Below are 15,962 nucleotides of genomic sequence, written 5' to 3' on the forward strand. Positions count from 1 at the left end.
AACAGGATGACACAGTTTTAACTGTATTTCCACTTTTCGGCTAGACCGCAACACCGGGGCCAGCCCTACAAACGCGAATGTCTGTGATTGATTCACTGAGTGATGAAGTTACACCATTGGTCGGCCGAGTTATGAAGTTACCCCATTGGTCGGCCGAGTTATGAAGTTACGCCGTTGGTCGGCCGAGTTATGAAGTTACACCATTGGTCGGCCGAGTTATGAAGTTACACCATTGGTCGGCCGAGTTATGAAGTTACGCCATTGGTCGGCCGAGTTATGAAGTTACGCCATTGGTCGGCCGAGTTATGAAGTTACGCCGTTGGTCGGCCGAGTTATGAAGTTACGCCATTGGTCGGCCGAGTTATGAAGTTACACCATTGGTCGGCCGAGTTATGAAGTTACACCATTTGTCAGGCTTCTGCTTTTTTCTGTTTTGGTTTTTCTTTATCTGGGCCGCTTGATGGTGGCACTTCAGCTTTTATTTCAGTTTGCTCCCTCATTAGTTTTCCCTGTGTTAATTGTATTACTGTTTTCTATTATTCAATCATTGTTTCTGTTTGCGTCTCATTATCCCTTCCCTGTCTATAATTGTGAATTGTGCTCAACTGTGTCTGTGATTAGTTTCCCTGTCTATTTAAGTTCTTTGCTTCCCTGATACGGGTGCTGGTTCCTTGTGATTCTGCCTGTGTGATTCTGCCTGTGTGATTCTGCCTGTATTTTTTCCCGTTTATTCTGCCCGTGCGTACCTGTCTGCTTGTCCGCCTGCCTGTTTTCGGCCTTCCTGTGTTCTGCCCTGCCCAAGTTCTGTTCTGCGTTTTTGGGATTAATGGATTCTCTTGTGTTTTCTATTTTTGCTTTGCTTTTTGAGTTGCCCTGCGAGGCCTTTTTATTCCCTGCTTTTTGTTACCTTTTGTGATTAAAGTCTTTGCCTGGATTCACCTTTTGAAATTCTTTGAGTTTTTTCTCAATCTGCATTTGGGTCCTGGTCCCCGTTACCTGACAGAAGGAACCAGCCAGTACTGGACCCAACAGAGATTTTTTTTTCTTTCTTCCTTTGGTTTTTTGTGTTCGACATGCCACCAGTCTGGCGCAAGCCGGTGGTCGCTGGGAGGCCCTTCAGGTCCAGTCCTGCCGAAGGACGGGCCCCCCTGTCCAGTCAGGAGGCAGCGCTAAGACATATGCCAGGGGTCGCGCAAATTGTTGGATTACGTGACCGAGTTTAGCGCTGTGGCCGCACAGACTGACTTGCCCCAGTCCGTCGTGTGCCAGCTATTTCAGGACGGCATGAAGGACTCCCTCCACGGCGGGCTGATTAATTCAGGGCCTGCCGAGTCATCTGACTTTCATGCCCTCATTATTACGCCTCTCCACTGGGAGGAATATCTCCGGGAGGCCGCAGATATGCCCCCTCTGGCCGAAAAATACTCTCTGCCCAGTGCGCCGGAGCCCTCTCTGCCCAGTGCCCAGGAGCCCTCACTGCCCAGTGCCCCGCAGGATCCGCATGCCCAGTCCCGAGTCCAGCAGGAGCCGCCTGCCCAGTCCCGAGTCCAGCAGGAGCCGCCTGCCCAGTCCCAAGTCCAGCAGGAGCCTCCTGCCCAGTCCCGAGTCCAGCAGGAGCCGCCTGCCCAGTCCCAAGTCCAGCAGGAGCCTCCTGCCCAGTCCCGAGTCTAGCAGGAGTCGCCTGTCCAGTCCCGAGTCCAGCAGGAGCCGCCTGCCCAGTCCCGAGTCCAGCAGGAGTCGCCTGTCCAGTCCCGAGTCCAGCAGGAGCCGCCTGCCGAGTCCCGAGTCCAGCAGGAGCTACCTGCTCCGCCCAGCGTCCAGGAGAAGCCGCCTGCTCCGCCCGCTGTCCCGCAGGGGTCGCCTGCCCTGCCCAGACTCCAGCAGGGGCCACCTGTCCTGTCCAGTGCCATCGATGCCCCGGCCCAGGGCCCAGAGACCTCACACATCCAGCAGCCCTGGAGCTTTTCTGCAGGCAAGCCTTGGAGGGCATTCCCCCTTGGGGATGGGGCCAGTCTGTTCACCTGCCCCCTTGTCTGTTTGTCTGCCTGTCTGCCTGCGTGTTTGTCAGCCAGTGTGTTGGCCTGTCTGTCCACCCCCCCCAGGCCGTCGGCCCGTCCGCCAGTCTGTTTACCCGCCTGTCTACCTGTCTGTCTGCATGTCAGTCTACTTGTTTATAGTCCTGTCTGCCCGTCTGTCAGTTTGTATGTCAGTCGTTAAATTTGCCCCTCTCCTTCCCTGACTCTCTGTCCTTGGAAGTGTCAGTCAGACTTGCTGTGTGTCTCCCCGCCTGTTTGTCTCTCTGTCTGCCCTTTTGTTAGGGTTCCCTGTCTCAGTTCAGTTCAGTTCAGTTCAGTTTAGTTTTCTTAGTCATATGTTGGTTAACACAGGGTCAACGGTACAATGAAATGTGTTGGACAAGAAAACAGGTCGGCTCAGCAATAAGAGCACTAGTTATAATGTAGAATATAAGATAAAATTTAAAAAGATTTAAAAAGATGGAGTGAGGTATAGATAAAATATAACCCTATATACATAATATAACACTATAAACCTAAATGAAAATGAGGATTTATGTATAAAAGTAAAGAGACAAGTGTATACAATATTACAATATTATTGCACATTGGATATGTAGCAGTCCTGGTTTAATACCAGCAGTCATGATTGATAGTCCTGGCTCAATAACAGCAGAGCAGGTAAGCAAATATGCAATGTGGAATACTTAGATATGTGAGTTGCAAAGCCTGATGGCCTGGCAATAAAAACCAAGTCTGGTGGTACGTGCAGCCATGCTCCTGTATCGTCTGCCAGACGGTAACGAGGAGAACGGTCTGCATGCTGGGTGGCTGTGATCCTTGATGATGCTGTGTGCCTTCCGCAGGCACCGCTGGTGGAAGATATCCTGAATGGCCGCGAGTCTGTTGCCAACGATGTGCTGTGCCGCCTCCACCACTCTCTGTAGTGATTTGCGGCTGTGGGCAGAGCAGTTCCCGTACCAGACCGTGATGCAGCCCATCAGAAAGCTCTCGATGGTGCACCTGTAGAAGTTTGTGAGGATGCTGGCGTTCATGCCAAACTTCCTCAGTCTCCTCAGGAAATAGAGCCACTGACGAGCTTTCTTGACCGTGGTGTCTGTGTGTAGTGACCAGGAGAGGTCCTTGGTGATGTGCACACGAGGAACTTAAGGCTGCTGACCCATTCAACCTCAGCATCACCAATGTGAATGAGGAGGTGTCCACCCCCCTGCTGTCTAGAATCATCTCTTTAGTTTTACTGACGTTGAGAAAGAGTTTGTTGTCCTGGCACCAGCTGGTTCGTGTCTTCACCTCCTCTCTGTAGGCTGTCTCATCGTTGTCCGTGATGAGGCCCAGGATGGTCGTGTCATCTGTGTCAGTCCATTTTAGTGTCATCTGAGTCCAGTCCCGTGTCATCTGAGTCCAGTCCAGTGTCGTCTGCAAGTCCAGTACCGTGTCATCTGTGAGTTCAGTCCCATGTCATCTGTGAGTTCAGTCCCGTGTCATCTGTGAGTTCAGTCCAGTGTCGTCTGTGAGTCCAGTACCGTGTCATCTGAGTCCAGTCCCGTGTTGTCTGTGAGTCCAGTCCAGTGTCGTCTGTATGTCCAGTTTCGTGTCATCTGTGAGTCAGTTCCAGTGTCTGCCTGAGTTCTGGCAAGTAGCTTATGAGGAATTTTGCGTTTGCCATCCCCCCATGCAAAAACATGTACGGGCATTTAGGTTAATGTCTGTTAGAGGCAGCGCATGGGTTGATTGAAATTGCCAACGTAGGCTACCCATGCGCATAATCCAAACTAAATCCCTTGCCCCTAGTAGTTCCCCTGGAGTGCCCTCTGTATTATAGCTCACTGACATCACATTGAGGGCCACTCGCAAAGATGAATGAAGAACTCAGGGATACCCCCTTCAGCATGAAGCCTGTATAGGCTCTATATACTATTTGAAAAGATATTTGGTTTCCCAAAAAATAATAGTTATTTAAAGGAATGTATTTTTTAGAGAAAGTTTTTGGTTTTCCATTAAAATTATTTACACAAATGAAATACAATGTATTTCGTATGGAAATGTATTTGAAAATACTTCAAATATGTATTTACATACATTTTCAAATACAAATACATACTTGTATTTGACCAAGGGCTGTAATAAACAAAGGCAATAAAGCACATCATCCAAAACCACACCAAGTGGCTTTGAAACAGGAATGAATTCATTGATTAATTTAGCATTCCATAGTAATGATGACAGTGGCAGATAGAATGAAACTGAGTAACAGCACTGATTGGCTTTGGTTCCTGACAAGTCTGCAGAAGTGCCTGTGAGGTACAGTATGAGTCCATGTGCTGCAAAGGTCCAAGGATGTCTGCTGCATTAAATCCACAAAAGGTAACATCAAGGCAGTAGTTTTTGGACTTTGTGTTCCACATCCCTGCCCACGGTTCTCTATATAGTGGTCGGGCACAGCAGAACGGAATCAGACACACTGAAGAAGGCTCACACACAGGTAAGATGGAAACTGCTCTTATTTGTCAAGTGTTTTAAACAAACTATGCAGTTGTAAATGAGATGTAGTTTGTCATGAGGTATTAATTAATATTCTGGTGTTCTTTGGGTTCACAGATATAGCCATGAAGTTGTTTGTGGTGCTTGCTCTTGTGGCTTTTACTGGTGAGTGAATTTTACTACTTTGCTTATGGTAAGTAACTTTACTGAGAACACTTTTTGAAATGAACACTATCTTCTGTGAAAGTCCCAGAAGCTGATAAGAAATCAAAAACACTTCTATAGCAAAGTTGTAATGAAATTGCAATGCTGTATTACAAAAGCAAACAAAATTGTTTTGTCACATGCCAACAGGCTGCCAAGCCAATGTTCTGAGGTCAGACGAACCCAAGCCACAACTGGATCTGGTGAAAAATGCATTCTGGGACTACTTTGTCAAGGCAACAAAAATAGTTCTAGATACTCTGAAAACCATTGGAAACTCTGCGTTTGGACAGCAAGTGAAGTAAGTAGCACATTTGTAGAGTGTTGTGACTGTAGAAGACTTATCTGTCACTGACAAACTCTCATGATCTGAATCTCTTTTTGTCTCCTACAGTGAAAAGATCACAGAAGGTGCGGAAGTAGCCAGCCAATACAGAGCCATAGTGCAGGATCAAGTTGTCGTCTTTAGCCATGAGTTACATAAAAAGCTTTCTGAACATGTGGAACAGCTGTCAGAGAGCCTGCAGCCGGATATAAATGAAGTGAGGGTCCAGCTGGAGCCCTTAGCAGAGAAGCTGAGTGCCAACATTCAGCAGCAGATGCAGAAGGTGAGGCAGGTGCTGGACCCCTACACAGAGTCCCTGGACACTAGGGACCTGGAGCGTGCCCTGAAACGGATGCATGGGAAGCTGATGCGCACCCTATTTATGAGTGTGGATCAGCTGCTGTCCCACCTGTACTCCCAGCTGGGCCCCTCCACTGAGGAGCTGAAGAAGAAAGTGGACGAGCGCGTGCGGGAGATTGTGAGTCCCCTGATCTATCTTTTCCTAAGAGAGGTGATGGGCAATGCCCCGATGCTTGAGAAGGCCCTGGCACCCTACATAGTAGACCTGAAGGTGAGGCTGGACCTTTTTGCCCAGGACCTCAAATCCCAGCTCACTGCTCTCTGGGAGTCTTCTGCCAAAAGTGCCTAAGTGCAGGAGGAACCACTCCCTGCTCCCCTTATCGATTCTAACTGCCTGAGTCTCTCTGGGAATTCAATAAGGCACCATGATCATCTTTGCTTGATGCTCATTTCCAATACCAGTCAGTATATGAGCACTCTTTCTTAGTTTTGCAGTACTATAAACAACACTGAACATCCAGAGCAGTTGCGATGTGTACTTGTATGTGTAATTGGCTATCTTAGCTCAAACAAATTAAACAAGCAGTATTACAATGCAATGCGACCCAGTGTTTCCTAAGTTATTTCAAGTAACTTGGCCCTGTGTTTTTTCATTTTACCATTTTAAGAGAATGTTCACTTCAAGAAAATTAATGTACCTGCCATCCCCTTTGTGACTTTTCCTAAACATATGTACTGAACATTATGATGTATTTTGAATATCAATATTTCATAAGTAAATTAAATTATAAACACTTACTTAGATGCCAATGCACATTGAAATTGACCATACTTTATCTTGCCTGTATGCTTTTGATGATTTGGATTGCTGTGTGTATAACATTGTTTCTGCAGCCCTGCAGAACAAGCCCCAGGCTGGGCCAAGCCTGCAATAGCAGTCCGAGGTTGTAGTGACTTGCTTGTAGTCATGTAGCCTGTCTGAGTCATTGAGTAGAGTTTGGTACCAAAATCCCAATAGCAGACACTAGTTCTCATACAACCAGTAGGCTAACGTTACCTCCCGGACCGAATCGTAATGCATCTTTTGGTGCTTAATTTCAATGCCATCTGTGCTAACATTATACACTCACTCCAGTGACTCATTTGCAAGCTAGCTAACATTAAACTCTGTCAAAATGCTGAAAGTGAAACGGTCTAAAGAGTGGTTGCATTTTACCCAGAAATATTCACCAAACAATGGGATGTGCCTGCAATAAAGACTGCCTTTAATATCATTTTCTCATTTTTTTGGCTGGACCGCAACAGCGGGGCCAGCCCTACAAACGCGAATGTCTGTGATTGACTGACTGAGTGATAAAGTTACACCGCGCATGTCTGTGACGTTGGCCGGTTTGGTCCAGCCGTATACTTTAACCTGGTCTTGTTAAAGAAGGTCGACTACTGTTTCAGGTTTGTAAAGTGTTGTTTTGCAGGAGTGTCATCAGAATGTGAACAATATCCATCCTTAGACATGAAATGATAGTATGTGGAGTTTGCGTGTGAAATGACAGAGAATGGGTTTCAGAAATATTAATTAGTTTCCCTCAAAGATGATACAGCTGTAAAAGCAATAGTTTAGTTATTCGTCAGCAAGCAAGCTAGCTTCCACTCAAACAAAAGATGGTTTAAAGACATGTGCACTTCCTTAGAAGTCCATTTTGCTTGTGTATCCGATGGTTGTATAAGCTGATGTAGCTAAATGTCCAAAGGGGAGCCGTATTGTTTGCGGTGCTGGAGCATTTACAAAGATGTCATCGGCAGCAAAAAGAATAAGAAAGAAATAACAAAAAATGCCCTAAGTTCGGGGCTTGATTGTGTGGATGCGTGAAGTTGTTTGTGAATTTTGTCCGCTTAAATGGGATCAGAAAGTATAGACGCTAATGTTCTTAAGGGCTGAGAGTCTTTGGTCATTGTGGTTATTTTTGTAGGAAATTCGGAAAAGTGCCAAACTCACTGCTGTATAGGTATGGGGAATGCCACACCGAGCACTAATTTCACAGGTTGGCATATCTGCCAAGTTTTCTATTTAGCAAATGAAATGCATGTTCAATTGGATTCAGATCAAGTGAATGACTTGGCCAGTCTAGAATTATCTGTTTGGTTTTTTTTTTGCTTTTGAAGAACTCATTTTCTGCTTTAGCAGATGTTTGCAATCATTGTCTTGCTGTAAGATGAAGTGCCGTCCGATGAATTTAGAGGCATTTGCTTGAACCTGAGCAGATAAGGTGCTTCTGTATACTTCAGAGTTTATTGTGCTGCAGCTATGAGCAGTTATATCATCAAGGAAGACAAGTGAGTCAGTACATATGACAGCCGTACATGCCAAAACCATAACACCCTCACCACTATGTTTCACAGACCTTAGGCAGTTAATTGTGGCGTCCACATTTTGCTGTTTCCATCACTCAAGTGAATCTTGGTCTCATCCGTCCATGAGACCTTTTTCCAGAATTCTGCAGGCTTTTTAGGTACTTCTTAGCAAACTGTAACTTGACCATTCTGTTTGTGCAACAAACTAGTGTTTGCATCTTGCAGTGCTCCTCCCTGGTTCTGTTAGTGAAGTCTCCGGCAGGCAGTAGTCACTGAAACATCCACACCTGCCTCCTGAAGAGCGCTTCTGATCTGCTGAAAAAGTGTTTGTAGGTTTTTCTTAAATATGGTGGGAATATTTCTGTCATCAACTGTAGAGGTCTTCCTTAGCCTACCAGGCCCTTTGCAATTATGGAGCTCACCAGTGCACTCTTTCTTCTTAATAATGTTCCCAACGTTTGATTTTGATAAGCCTAATTGTCATGGTTCCTTATTCCGTTTGATGTGCGGCGTCGTGGGTTGTGCTAATCGACGCCGTTTCACGCTAATCGGCTACTCAGTATCCCTGTTGAGGAAACTGAGTGCTGTTTCAGGTAACTGAGTGTGGTAATCTTCAGGACCGCCTGAGGTGGCTTTTGATTACGACCGATTGTTTGCACCTGACTGAGAGAGCTTATATATGCTCACGTGAGATCTGTTCTTTGCTTTAGTGTCTACTTACGTACACAAAAACCGGTACAGAGAAAAGCTCTCTTAGAGAAACTGTGGTAAGAAAAAGGTATAGGATTTTTAAATTTAGCTTTTGTTTTGACTAGTAGTAAGACCCCTGTCCCACTAGTCACCTAGCTTTAATTCTTTATTTTCCTTAAATGCCTTTTGCCTTCCCCATTGGAGCACCGACTACAAGCCAAGCCATATCTTCCAACATCAGTGCCCAACCACAATAATGCTCTGGTGGCTGCATGTTAACAAATCCATTTTGCAGCCATGTTCCAAAGTATTGTGGAAAGCCTTCCCAGTGGGGTAAAAAACATATAGGTCTTTAATCCTGTATTCCACTACGGGTTTCAGGACACTGTTGCATGGCTTACCAGTCAGAAATTGATTGCAAATGAGTCAAACAGTTCTCTTTTTTTTCCACTTTTTTTGGACCAAACAATTTGTTGATATGGGCAAAAAATGTATACAATTAATTTATGAAATTCAGCTAAATGCTGTGGTCTACTCTACACCAGTGCTTGGCATATACTAAAAACCTACACACAGTCTGGTCCTCCCCCCATTATTGGTGTAACAGGCCTGCTATACCAATGAAGCTTACAGGTACAGAAAAATATATAAAATTTAAAATATATATATATATTATAATTCATGTTTGATGATTAGTCATTCTCCCATAAATTGATTTTTTGTCTTTCCTTACCAAATGCATTCTAAAAAAAAACATATGCAGGGGGTCATTAAAAGTAGTTCAGTTTAGCAAGAAATGTATTTGTTTCACTATAGTCAGAAGGTGAGGATGTGATTAAAGTAGTTTTTTGTTTTAAGGTGTTGTATTACATTAAACCTCAATTAGCCATGTGACACATTACAGTACAGCCCTTAATCAAATCAAGGAGTTGGGGTCTGATGTCTGTACCATAATAAATAAGTTGTCTTGTGCCCCACATGAAATAATATAAAACTGCTGTATCTTATGAGTAAGTGCTATTTCCGCAGAGTTAGCAGAAATGTTTGGCCCAGGAGATGGATTCATCAGGATTTCCCAATAGATTTCACAAATGTTTTTCACGCAGATAAAGGGCAAAATCCATTACCTTAGATAAACCTTAGATCAGGGGTGGGCAATTATTTTTTACATGGGGCCACATGAGAACAAGAAAATATTATGGAGGGCCGGACCAAAAGGCTGGACAAAAGTCTGCATAATATTAATTGTTTTGATTAGTTGGTAAGACTGGTAAGAGTATAAGTTAAAATTGAGCAATGAAAAAGAGAGGTTGTCTTAGGAAAAATGACATTTACTCAATAAAATTTCCTAAAATAATGGTTAACAAAATGTGAACATTTGAACAGTTTTTGATTCATTACATTAGTGACCATTTTCAGCCAAATTCAGTAAGATACATCATATTAGAAAAATAATGATGCCTACATTTGTAGTTAAAACATTTTCACTTGTCACTCATTCTGCGTTTTTCAGTTTTTTCTTGTTCAGTGAGAGAAATCTAGTCTCTGTTGGTCTTTAACAAGTGCATCAAAGTCAGGGTGAATGTTTGAGGTTGAGATGCGAAGCACAGCTGACAGATGATCATCAGTGAGAAAGGATCTGTATCTGGACTTATTAAACTTCATCACTGAGAATGTTTGTTCACATATGTAGGTAGATCCAAAGAGAACAAACATCTTCTGAGCATGTCTCCTCATGTTTGGAAACTTCTCTTGCTTAAGAGAAGAGTAGAATTGCAGCAGTGGTTGTGACTTAAAGTGCTCTGTGAGTACTGCATCAGACTGCAGGTCAATGAGTTCCAGCTGGACATCACTAGGCACATCATCCACATTGCAGGTAAATGGAGAGGAAATCAAGTGCATTTCACTCTCCATTGTTCTGAAATCTTTAAATCGCCTTGAAAACTCATCATGCAGTGCTCCTAACATGGATGAGTACCTGCGGAGGTTATCATCTGATGGTGTGACTTCTTTCAGGGTTTGCATGTGAGTAAGATTGTTGCTCTCCAGTTGCCTCGAAAGAAACTGTAACTTCGTCATGAAAGCCTTCACTAGGTTGTGCATTTCATGGATGAAAAGGCCCTTGCCTTGCAGTTTGGTGTTCAGTGCAGTCATCAGTGCGGTCACATCAACAGCAAATGCAAAATCTGCCATCCACTTCTCATCTGAGAGCTCTGGGATGTCTCTGCCTTTCTTTTCACAAAACTCTCGGATTTCTGCTTTCAGATCCCAGACTCTTTTTAGCACTTTACCCAGACTGAGCCATCTCACAGCTGTGTGATAGCTGATATCAACATGTTCTGTCTCGTGCTCCTCTAAAAGTGCAACAAACTGCCTGTGATTCAATGCTCGTGCCCTAATAAAGTTAACTATTTTAGTTACAACATCAATCACATTGTCAATTTTAAGCACTGACTTGCACAACACATGCTGATGTAAAATACAATGCAAAAATACTACTTTCTGATCTGCGTTGTTTTCAGTCACTTTATCTTGCAAACGTTTCAACAGCCCGACATTTTTCCCTGTTAAATTTGGACAACCGTCCGTTGTAACACCCGTCAGTCTGTCCCATTTCAGTCCCAGCGTGTCCATGCATGCATTTACCTCCGTGAACAAATCGCTCCCCGTCGTTGTCCCTTTCATTGAGCGCATTGCTGCCAGCTCCTCTGTAATCTTGAAGTCCGTTATCCCACGGACAAATACAAGTAGCTGGGCTGTGTCACGGACATCACAGCTCTCGTCCAAAGCCAAAGAGAAAAAGTCAAAATTTGCCACATCACGTTGCAGCTGAAGTTCCAAATTTACCGCAATGTCCTCGATCCTTCTTGTCACGGTGCGCCTGGACAGCGGGACGTGCTCAAAAGCTTCTTTTTTTCAGGACATAGTAGGGCTGCAGAGTCCACCAAGCACTCTTTTACGAACTCGCCCTCTGAGAATGGCTTACTGTTTTTAGCGATTTTGTGGGAAATTACAAAGCTGGTCCTGGTTGCTGCATCCCTGGATGTGTGAAGCTTTGTAAAAATCCTTGCTTTTTTTGTAGCTTAACGACCAAATCTTCCGATATCCGCGCCATTTCAGCATTATTCAAGTTTTTATATGTCTCTGAATGATTCGTCTCGTAATGCCGACTCAAATTGTAATCCTTTAACACTGCAATCTGGTTCCCGCAAACCAAACACACCGCTTTACCTCTGATTTCAGTAAACAAATACTTTGCAGTCCATGTCTTCTTGAAAACCCTGCATTCAGCGTCTACCTTTCTTTTTTTAGTTGACATTTTGGGGGTGAAAGTCGTCGAGACAGCTAACGTCCATTCAGTAACACGCACAGAGCCGAAAAGTTTTTTAGCAGTTTTTTCAGCTCTGTGGTAACACGCATCACGTACGTACCTTACGTCCCTATGCACTACGTAAAAAACACAGGGTGTATAACTTCAAAAAAAAGTTTATTTTGTAATTTCTTATGAACCTTACGCGGGCCGGTCAGAGTCAACCAAAGGGCCGCATCCGGCCCGCGGGCCGTAAAATGCCCAGGTCTGCCTTAGATTATGTCCTTGTCCTGGTCGTGAGGAATCCACTGCACTTTCATTAATCACAAATCGACTTCGATTTGCAACAAAACTGAATAGGGTATCAGTTTAAAAACAACAATAATAAAAAATAAAATAATAATAAACCAGACCTGGGTCAAATACATATTTAAAGTATTTTAATTTTTAAATACTTAAATTAGAAATGATTTGAAATATAGCGTTTGCAAATACTGAGTATTTAAATTACAAAATGTATTTGAAAACACATTTGGATATATTTGAAATTACTTTCAAATATGACTTTAAAAAAACATTTTAAATACTGGATTTTCAAATACAAATTGTTTGATTTAATGGAATTATTTGAAAATACTTTCACAACATAAGGCCAGTGGTCCAACATGCACAATTGCACCAAGCTGTTGAAAGATTTGAAAAGCATTGGATATGCGAGAAGCTATCAGTTCTGAAAGTTGAGCATTTTGAATAATTAGAGGACAGTATTTTGATAAGAACACGCCAGGTGACTGCTGACGGCCTCAGTTTAATTTTATCAGTGTCCAAACATACTAAATGTAAAAGATGGAACTGTAGATATGGCTGTCAAATGCTCTGAAAGAAGAAATACTGTTAAAGGCCACTAAAAGATTGCATGGGTACAATTAAACTGGCAAGTAGCTTATCAAAAAGTCTGCGTTCGCCATCCCCCACCCCCCTCTCCCATGCAAAGAGCAGTTTTTGGACTTTGTGTTCTACATTGCTGCCCACGGTTCTCTATATAGAGGTCAGGCACAGCAGGATGGAATCAGACTCAGTGCAGAAGGCTCACACACAGGTAAGATGGAAACTGCTCTTATTTGTCAAGTGTTTTAAACTAACTATGCTGTTGTAAATGAGATGAAGTTTGTCATGAGGTATTCATTAATATTCTGGTTTTCTTTAGGTTCACAGATATAGCCATGAGGTTGTTTGTGGTGCTTGCTCTTGTTGCTTTTACTGGTGAGTGAATTTTACTGTTTTGCTCACAGTATGTAGCTTTACTGAAAACACCTTAACTTACCATTTTGAAATGAACACTATATAAAGTGACAGTGCCAGAAGTTGACCCGAAATAAAAAACACTTTTATAGCAAAGATTGTGGTGAAATGAACAATCGATGCTGTGTTAGGACGTAAAACAAAATTGCTTTGCTACATGCCGACAGGCTGTCAAGCCAATGTTCTGAGGTCAGACGAACCCACGCCACAACTGGAGCAGGTGAAAGATGCATTCTGGGACTACTTTGTCAAGGCATCACAAAAGGCCCAAGGTGCTTTGAAAACCATCGGAGAGTCTGAGTTGGCACAGCAAATGAAGTAAGTAGCACATTTGTAGAGCATGGTGACTAGAGTAGACTTACCTGTCACTGACCAATACTGGCGATCTGAACGCCACTCACTCTGTCTGTCTCCTACAGTGCCAAGATCAAAGAGAGTGTGGAAGTGGTCCAACAATACAGAGGAATTGTGCAGAAACAGGTGATCGTCATCAGTGACGAGTTACATAAAAAAGTTTCTGAACATGTGGAACAGCTGTCAGAGAGCCTGCAGCCGGATATAAATGAAGTGAGGGTCCAGCTGGAGCCCCTAGCAGAGTTGCTGAGGGCCAACATTCAGCAGCAGATGCAGAAGGCGAGGCAGGTGCTGGACCCCTACACAGAGTCCCTGGACACTAACGCCCTGAGGAACACGTTGCGTAACATAATTTGGAAACTGTTGGGAACCGTAGAATCGAGTCTGACTGAGCTGCAATCCCAGCTGGGCCCCTCCACGGAGGAGTTGAAGGGGAAAGTGGAGGAGAGCATGCAGGAGTTCTGGGAAGTTGTGCGGCTCCTGGATAGAAGCCTCCAAAAAGAGATCTTCAACAAAATCTGGGTGCTTGACCGGACCCTGTACCCCTATGTTGAGGACCTGAAGGAGAAGCTTGATCCCTACATCCAGGGCCTCGAATCCCAGCTCACCGCTCTCTGGGAGTCTTCTGCCAAAAGTGCCTAAGTGCAGGAGGAACCACTCTCTGCTCCCCTTATCGATTCTAACTGCCTGAATCTCTCTGGGACTCCAATAACGCATGATCATCTTTTCTTGATGTTCTCTTCCAGTTCCTGTCAGCTATTGAGTGGCTCTTTCTTACTTTTCATGTACTATTAACAACATTGAAGACCCACAGCAATTATGATGTCATTCCTTTGTTCAGGAAGAGCTAAGAGGATACTCTGATACTGAAGCAAAGCATTTCACTTTTTTCATGACTGCTTAGATATGTTTTTTTTTCCATGTTCTGTAAAAATTGATGGATGCTGTGTTCACAGATTTCTAACTTTCTGAAATAAAGGCAAGAAAATGAATTATTCCTGCAACTATTTGTTTTAAATTTATTTATAAGGAATACTTGTTTCAAAACAAAACTGATATGATTCCAATGCTATTAAGGCATTAGTTGAAATTAAGCTTATTTTACATTATTACAAAAACTGATTATGATTATGAATGGCAAAGTTGATTTCATACGTCCAATATAATATGCAAGGCCTTCTCACACTAACTATTCTGCTACAAAAACATCCTCAGTAGCTTCATCAACCATTAACAACATTAAAAAATGAAATAATTTAAAAATATTTATGAATAGCTGGCAGAGTGTGTAATGTAAAGAGGATAACACAAACTCACAAAGAAACATAGATTTATGGATGAAAACGGCGTATGTTGCAGGTTCTTCCACCTGTATACAATGTAACGGAAGTGCAATCACTGACACGTGTATTTCCACTTTTCGGCTAGACCGCAACACCGGGGCCAGCCCTACAAAGGCGAATGTCTGTGATTGATTCACTGAGTGATGAAGTTACACCATTGGTCGGCCGAGTTATGAAGTTACCCCATTGGTCTGCCGAGTTATGAAGTTACGCCATTGGTTCAGCTTTTTTCTGTTTCGGTTTTTCTTTATCTGGGCCGCCTGATGGTGGCACTTCAGCTTTTATATCAGTTTGCTCCCTCATTAGTTTTCCCTGTGTTAATTGTATTGCTGTTTTCTATTATTCAATCATTGTTTCTGTTTGCGTCTCATTATCCCTTCCCTGTCTATAATTGTGAATTGTGCTCAACTGTGTCTGATTAGTTTCCCTGTCTATTTAAGTTCTTTGCTTCCCTGATACGGGTGCTGGTTCCTTGTGATTCTGCCTGTGTGATTCTGCCTGTATTTTTTCCCGTTTATTCTGCCCGTGCGTACCTGCCTGTTTGTTTTCGGCCTTCCTGTGTTCTGCCCTGCCCAAGTTCTGTTCTGCGTTTTTGGGATTATTGGATTCTCTTGTGTTTTCTATTTTTGCTTTGCTTTTTGAGTTGCCCTGCGAGGCCTTTTTATTCCCTGCTTTTTGTTACCTTTTGTGATTAAAGTCTTTGCTTGGATTCACCTTTTGAAATTCTTTTTCTCAATCTGCATTTGGGTCCTGGTCCCCGTTACCTGACAGAAGGAACCAGCCAGTACTGGACCCAACAGAGATTTTTTTTTCTTTCTTCCTTTGGTTTTTGGTTTTTTGTGTTCGACATGCCACCAGTCTGGCGCAAGCCGGTGGTCGCTGGGAGGCCCTCCAGGTCCAGTCCTGCCGAAGGACGGGCCCCCCTGTCCAGTCAGGAGGCAGCGCTAAGACTGGTGGACATATGCCAGGGGTCGCGCAAATTGTTGGATTACGTGACCGAGTTTAGCGCTGTGGCCGCACAGACTGACTTGCCCCAGTCCGTCGTGTGCCAGCTATTTCAGGACGGCATGAAGGACTCCCTCCACGGCGGGCTGATTAATTCAGGGCCTGCCGAGTCATCTGACTTTCATGCCCTCATTATTACGCCTCTCCACTGGGAGGAATATCTCCGGGGGGCCGCAGATATGCCCCCACTGGCCGAAAAATACTCTCTGCCCAGTGCGCCGGAGCCCTCTCTGCCCAGTGCCCAGGAGCCCTCACTGCCCAGT

The 15,962-nt window shown here is 43.9% G+C and overlaps 1 protein-coding gene across 4 annotated transcripts; it reads left to right on the forward strand.

Moving 5' to 3' along the window:
- Nucleotides 1-4,348: 4,348 nt before the first annotated feature.
- On the forward strand, nt 4,349-14,346 carry LOC135234642 (apolipoprotein A-IV-like). Of its 4 annotated transcripts, none has more exons than XM_064299467.1 (4): nt 4,349-4,518; nt 4,635-4,682; nt 4,872-5,022; nt 5,116-5,950. In XM_064299467.1, the coding sequence occupies exons 2-4, from the start codon at nt 4,643-4,645 to the stop codon at nt 5,693-5,695; spliced, it is 771 nt and encodes a 256-aa protein (XP_064155537.1). In that variant the 5' UTR covers nt 4,349-4,518; nt 4,635-4,642; the 3' UTR covers nt 5,696-5,950. The 4 variants fall into 4 exon arrangements, with proteins under 4 accessions (XP_064155537.1, XP_064155531.1, XP_064155553.1 ...); XM_064299476.1 differs by lacking the exons at nt 4,349-4,518; nt 4,635-4,682; nt 4,872-5,022; nt 5,116-5,950 and adding exons at nt 12,709-12,794; nt 12,903-12,958; nt 13,165-13,315; nt 13,417-14,346; XM_064299461.1 differs by lacking the exon at nt 4,349-4,518 and having other exon boundaries at nt 4,580-4,682.
- The last annotated feature ends 1,616 nt before the right edge of the window (nt 14,347-15,962 follow it).

The sequence above is a fragment of the Anguilla rostrata genome, chromosome 1 (assembly GCF_018555375.3).
Source record: "Anguilla rostrata isolate EN2019 chromosome 1, ASM1855537v3, whole genome shotgun sequence".
In the NCBI taxonomy this organism is placed as follows: Eukaryota; Metazoa; Chordata; class Actinopteri; order Anguilliformes; family Anguillidae; genus Anguilla; species Anguilla rostrata.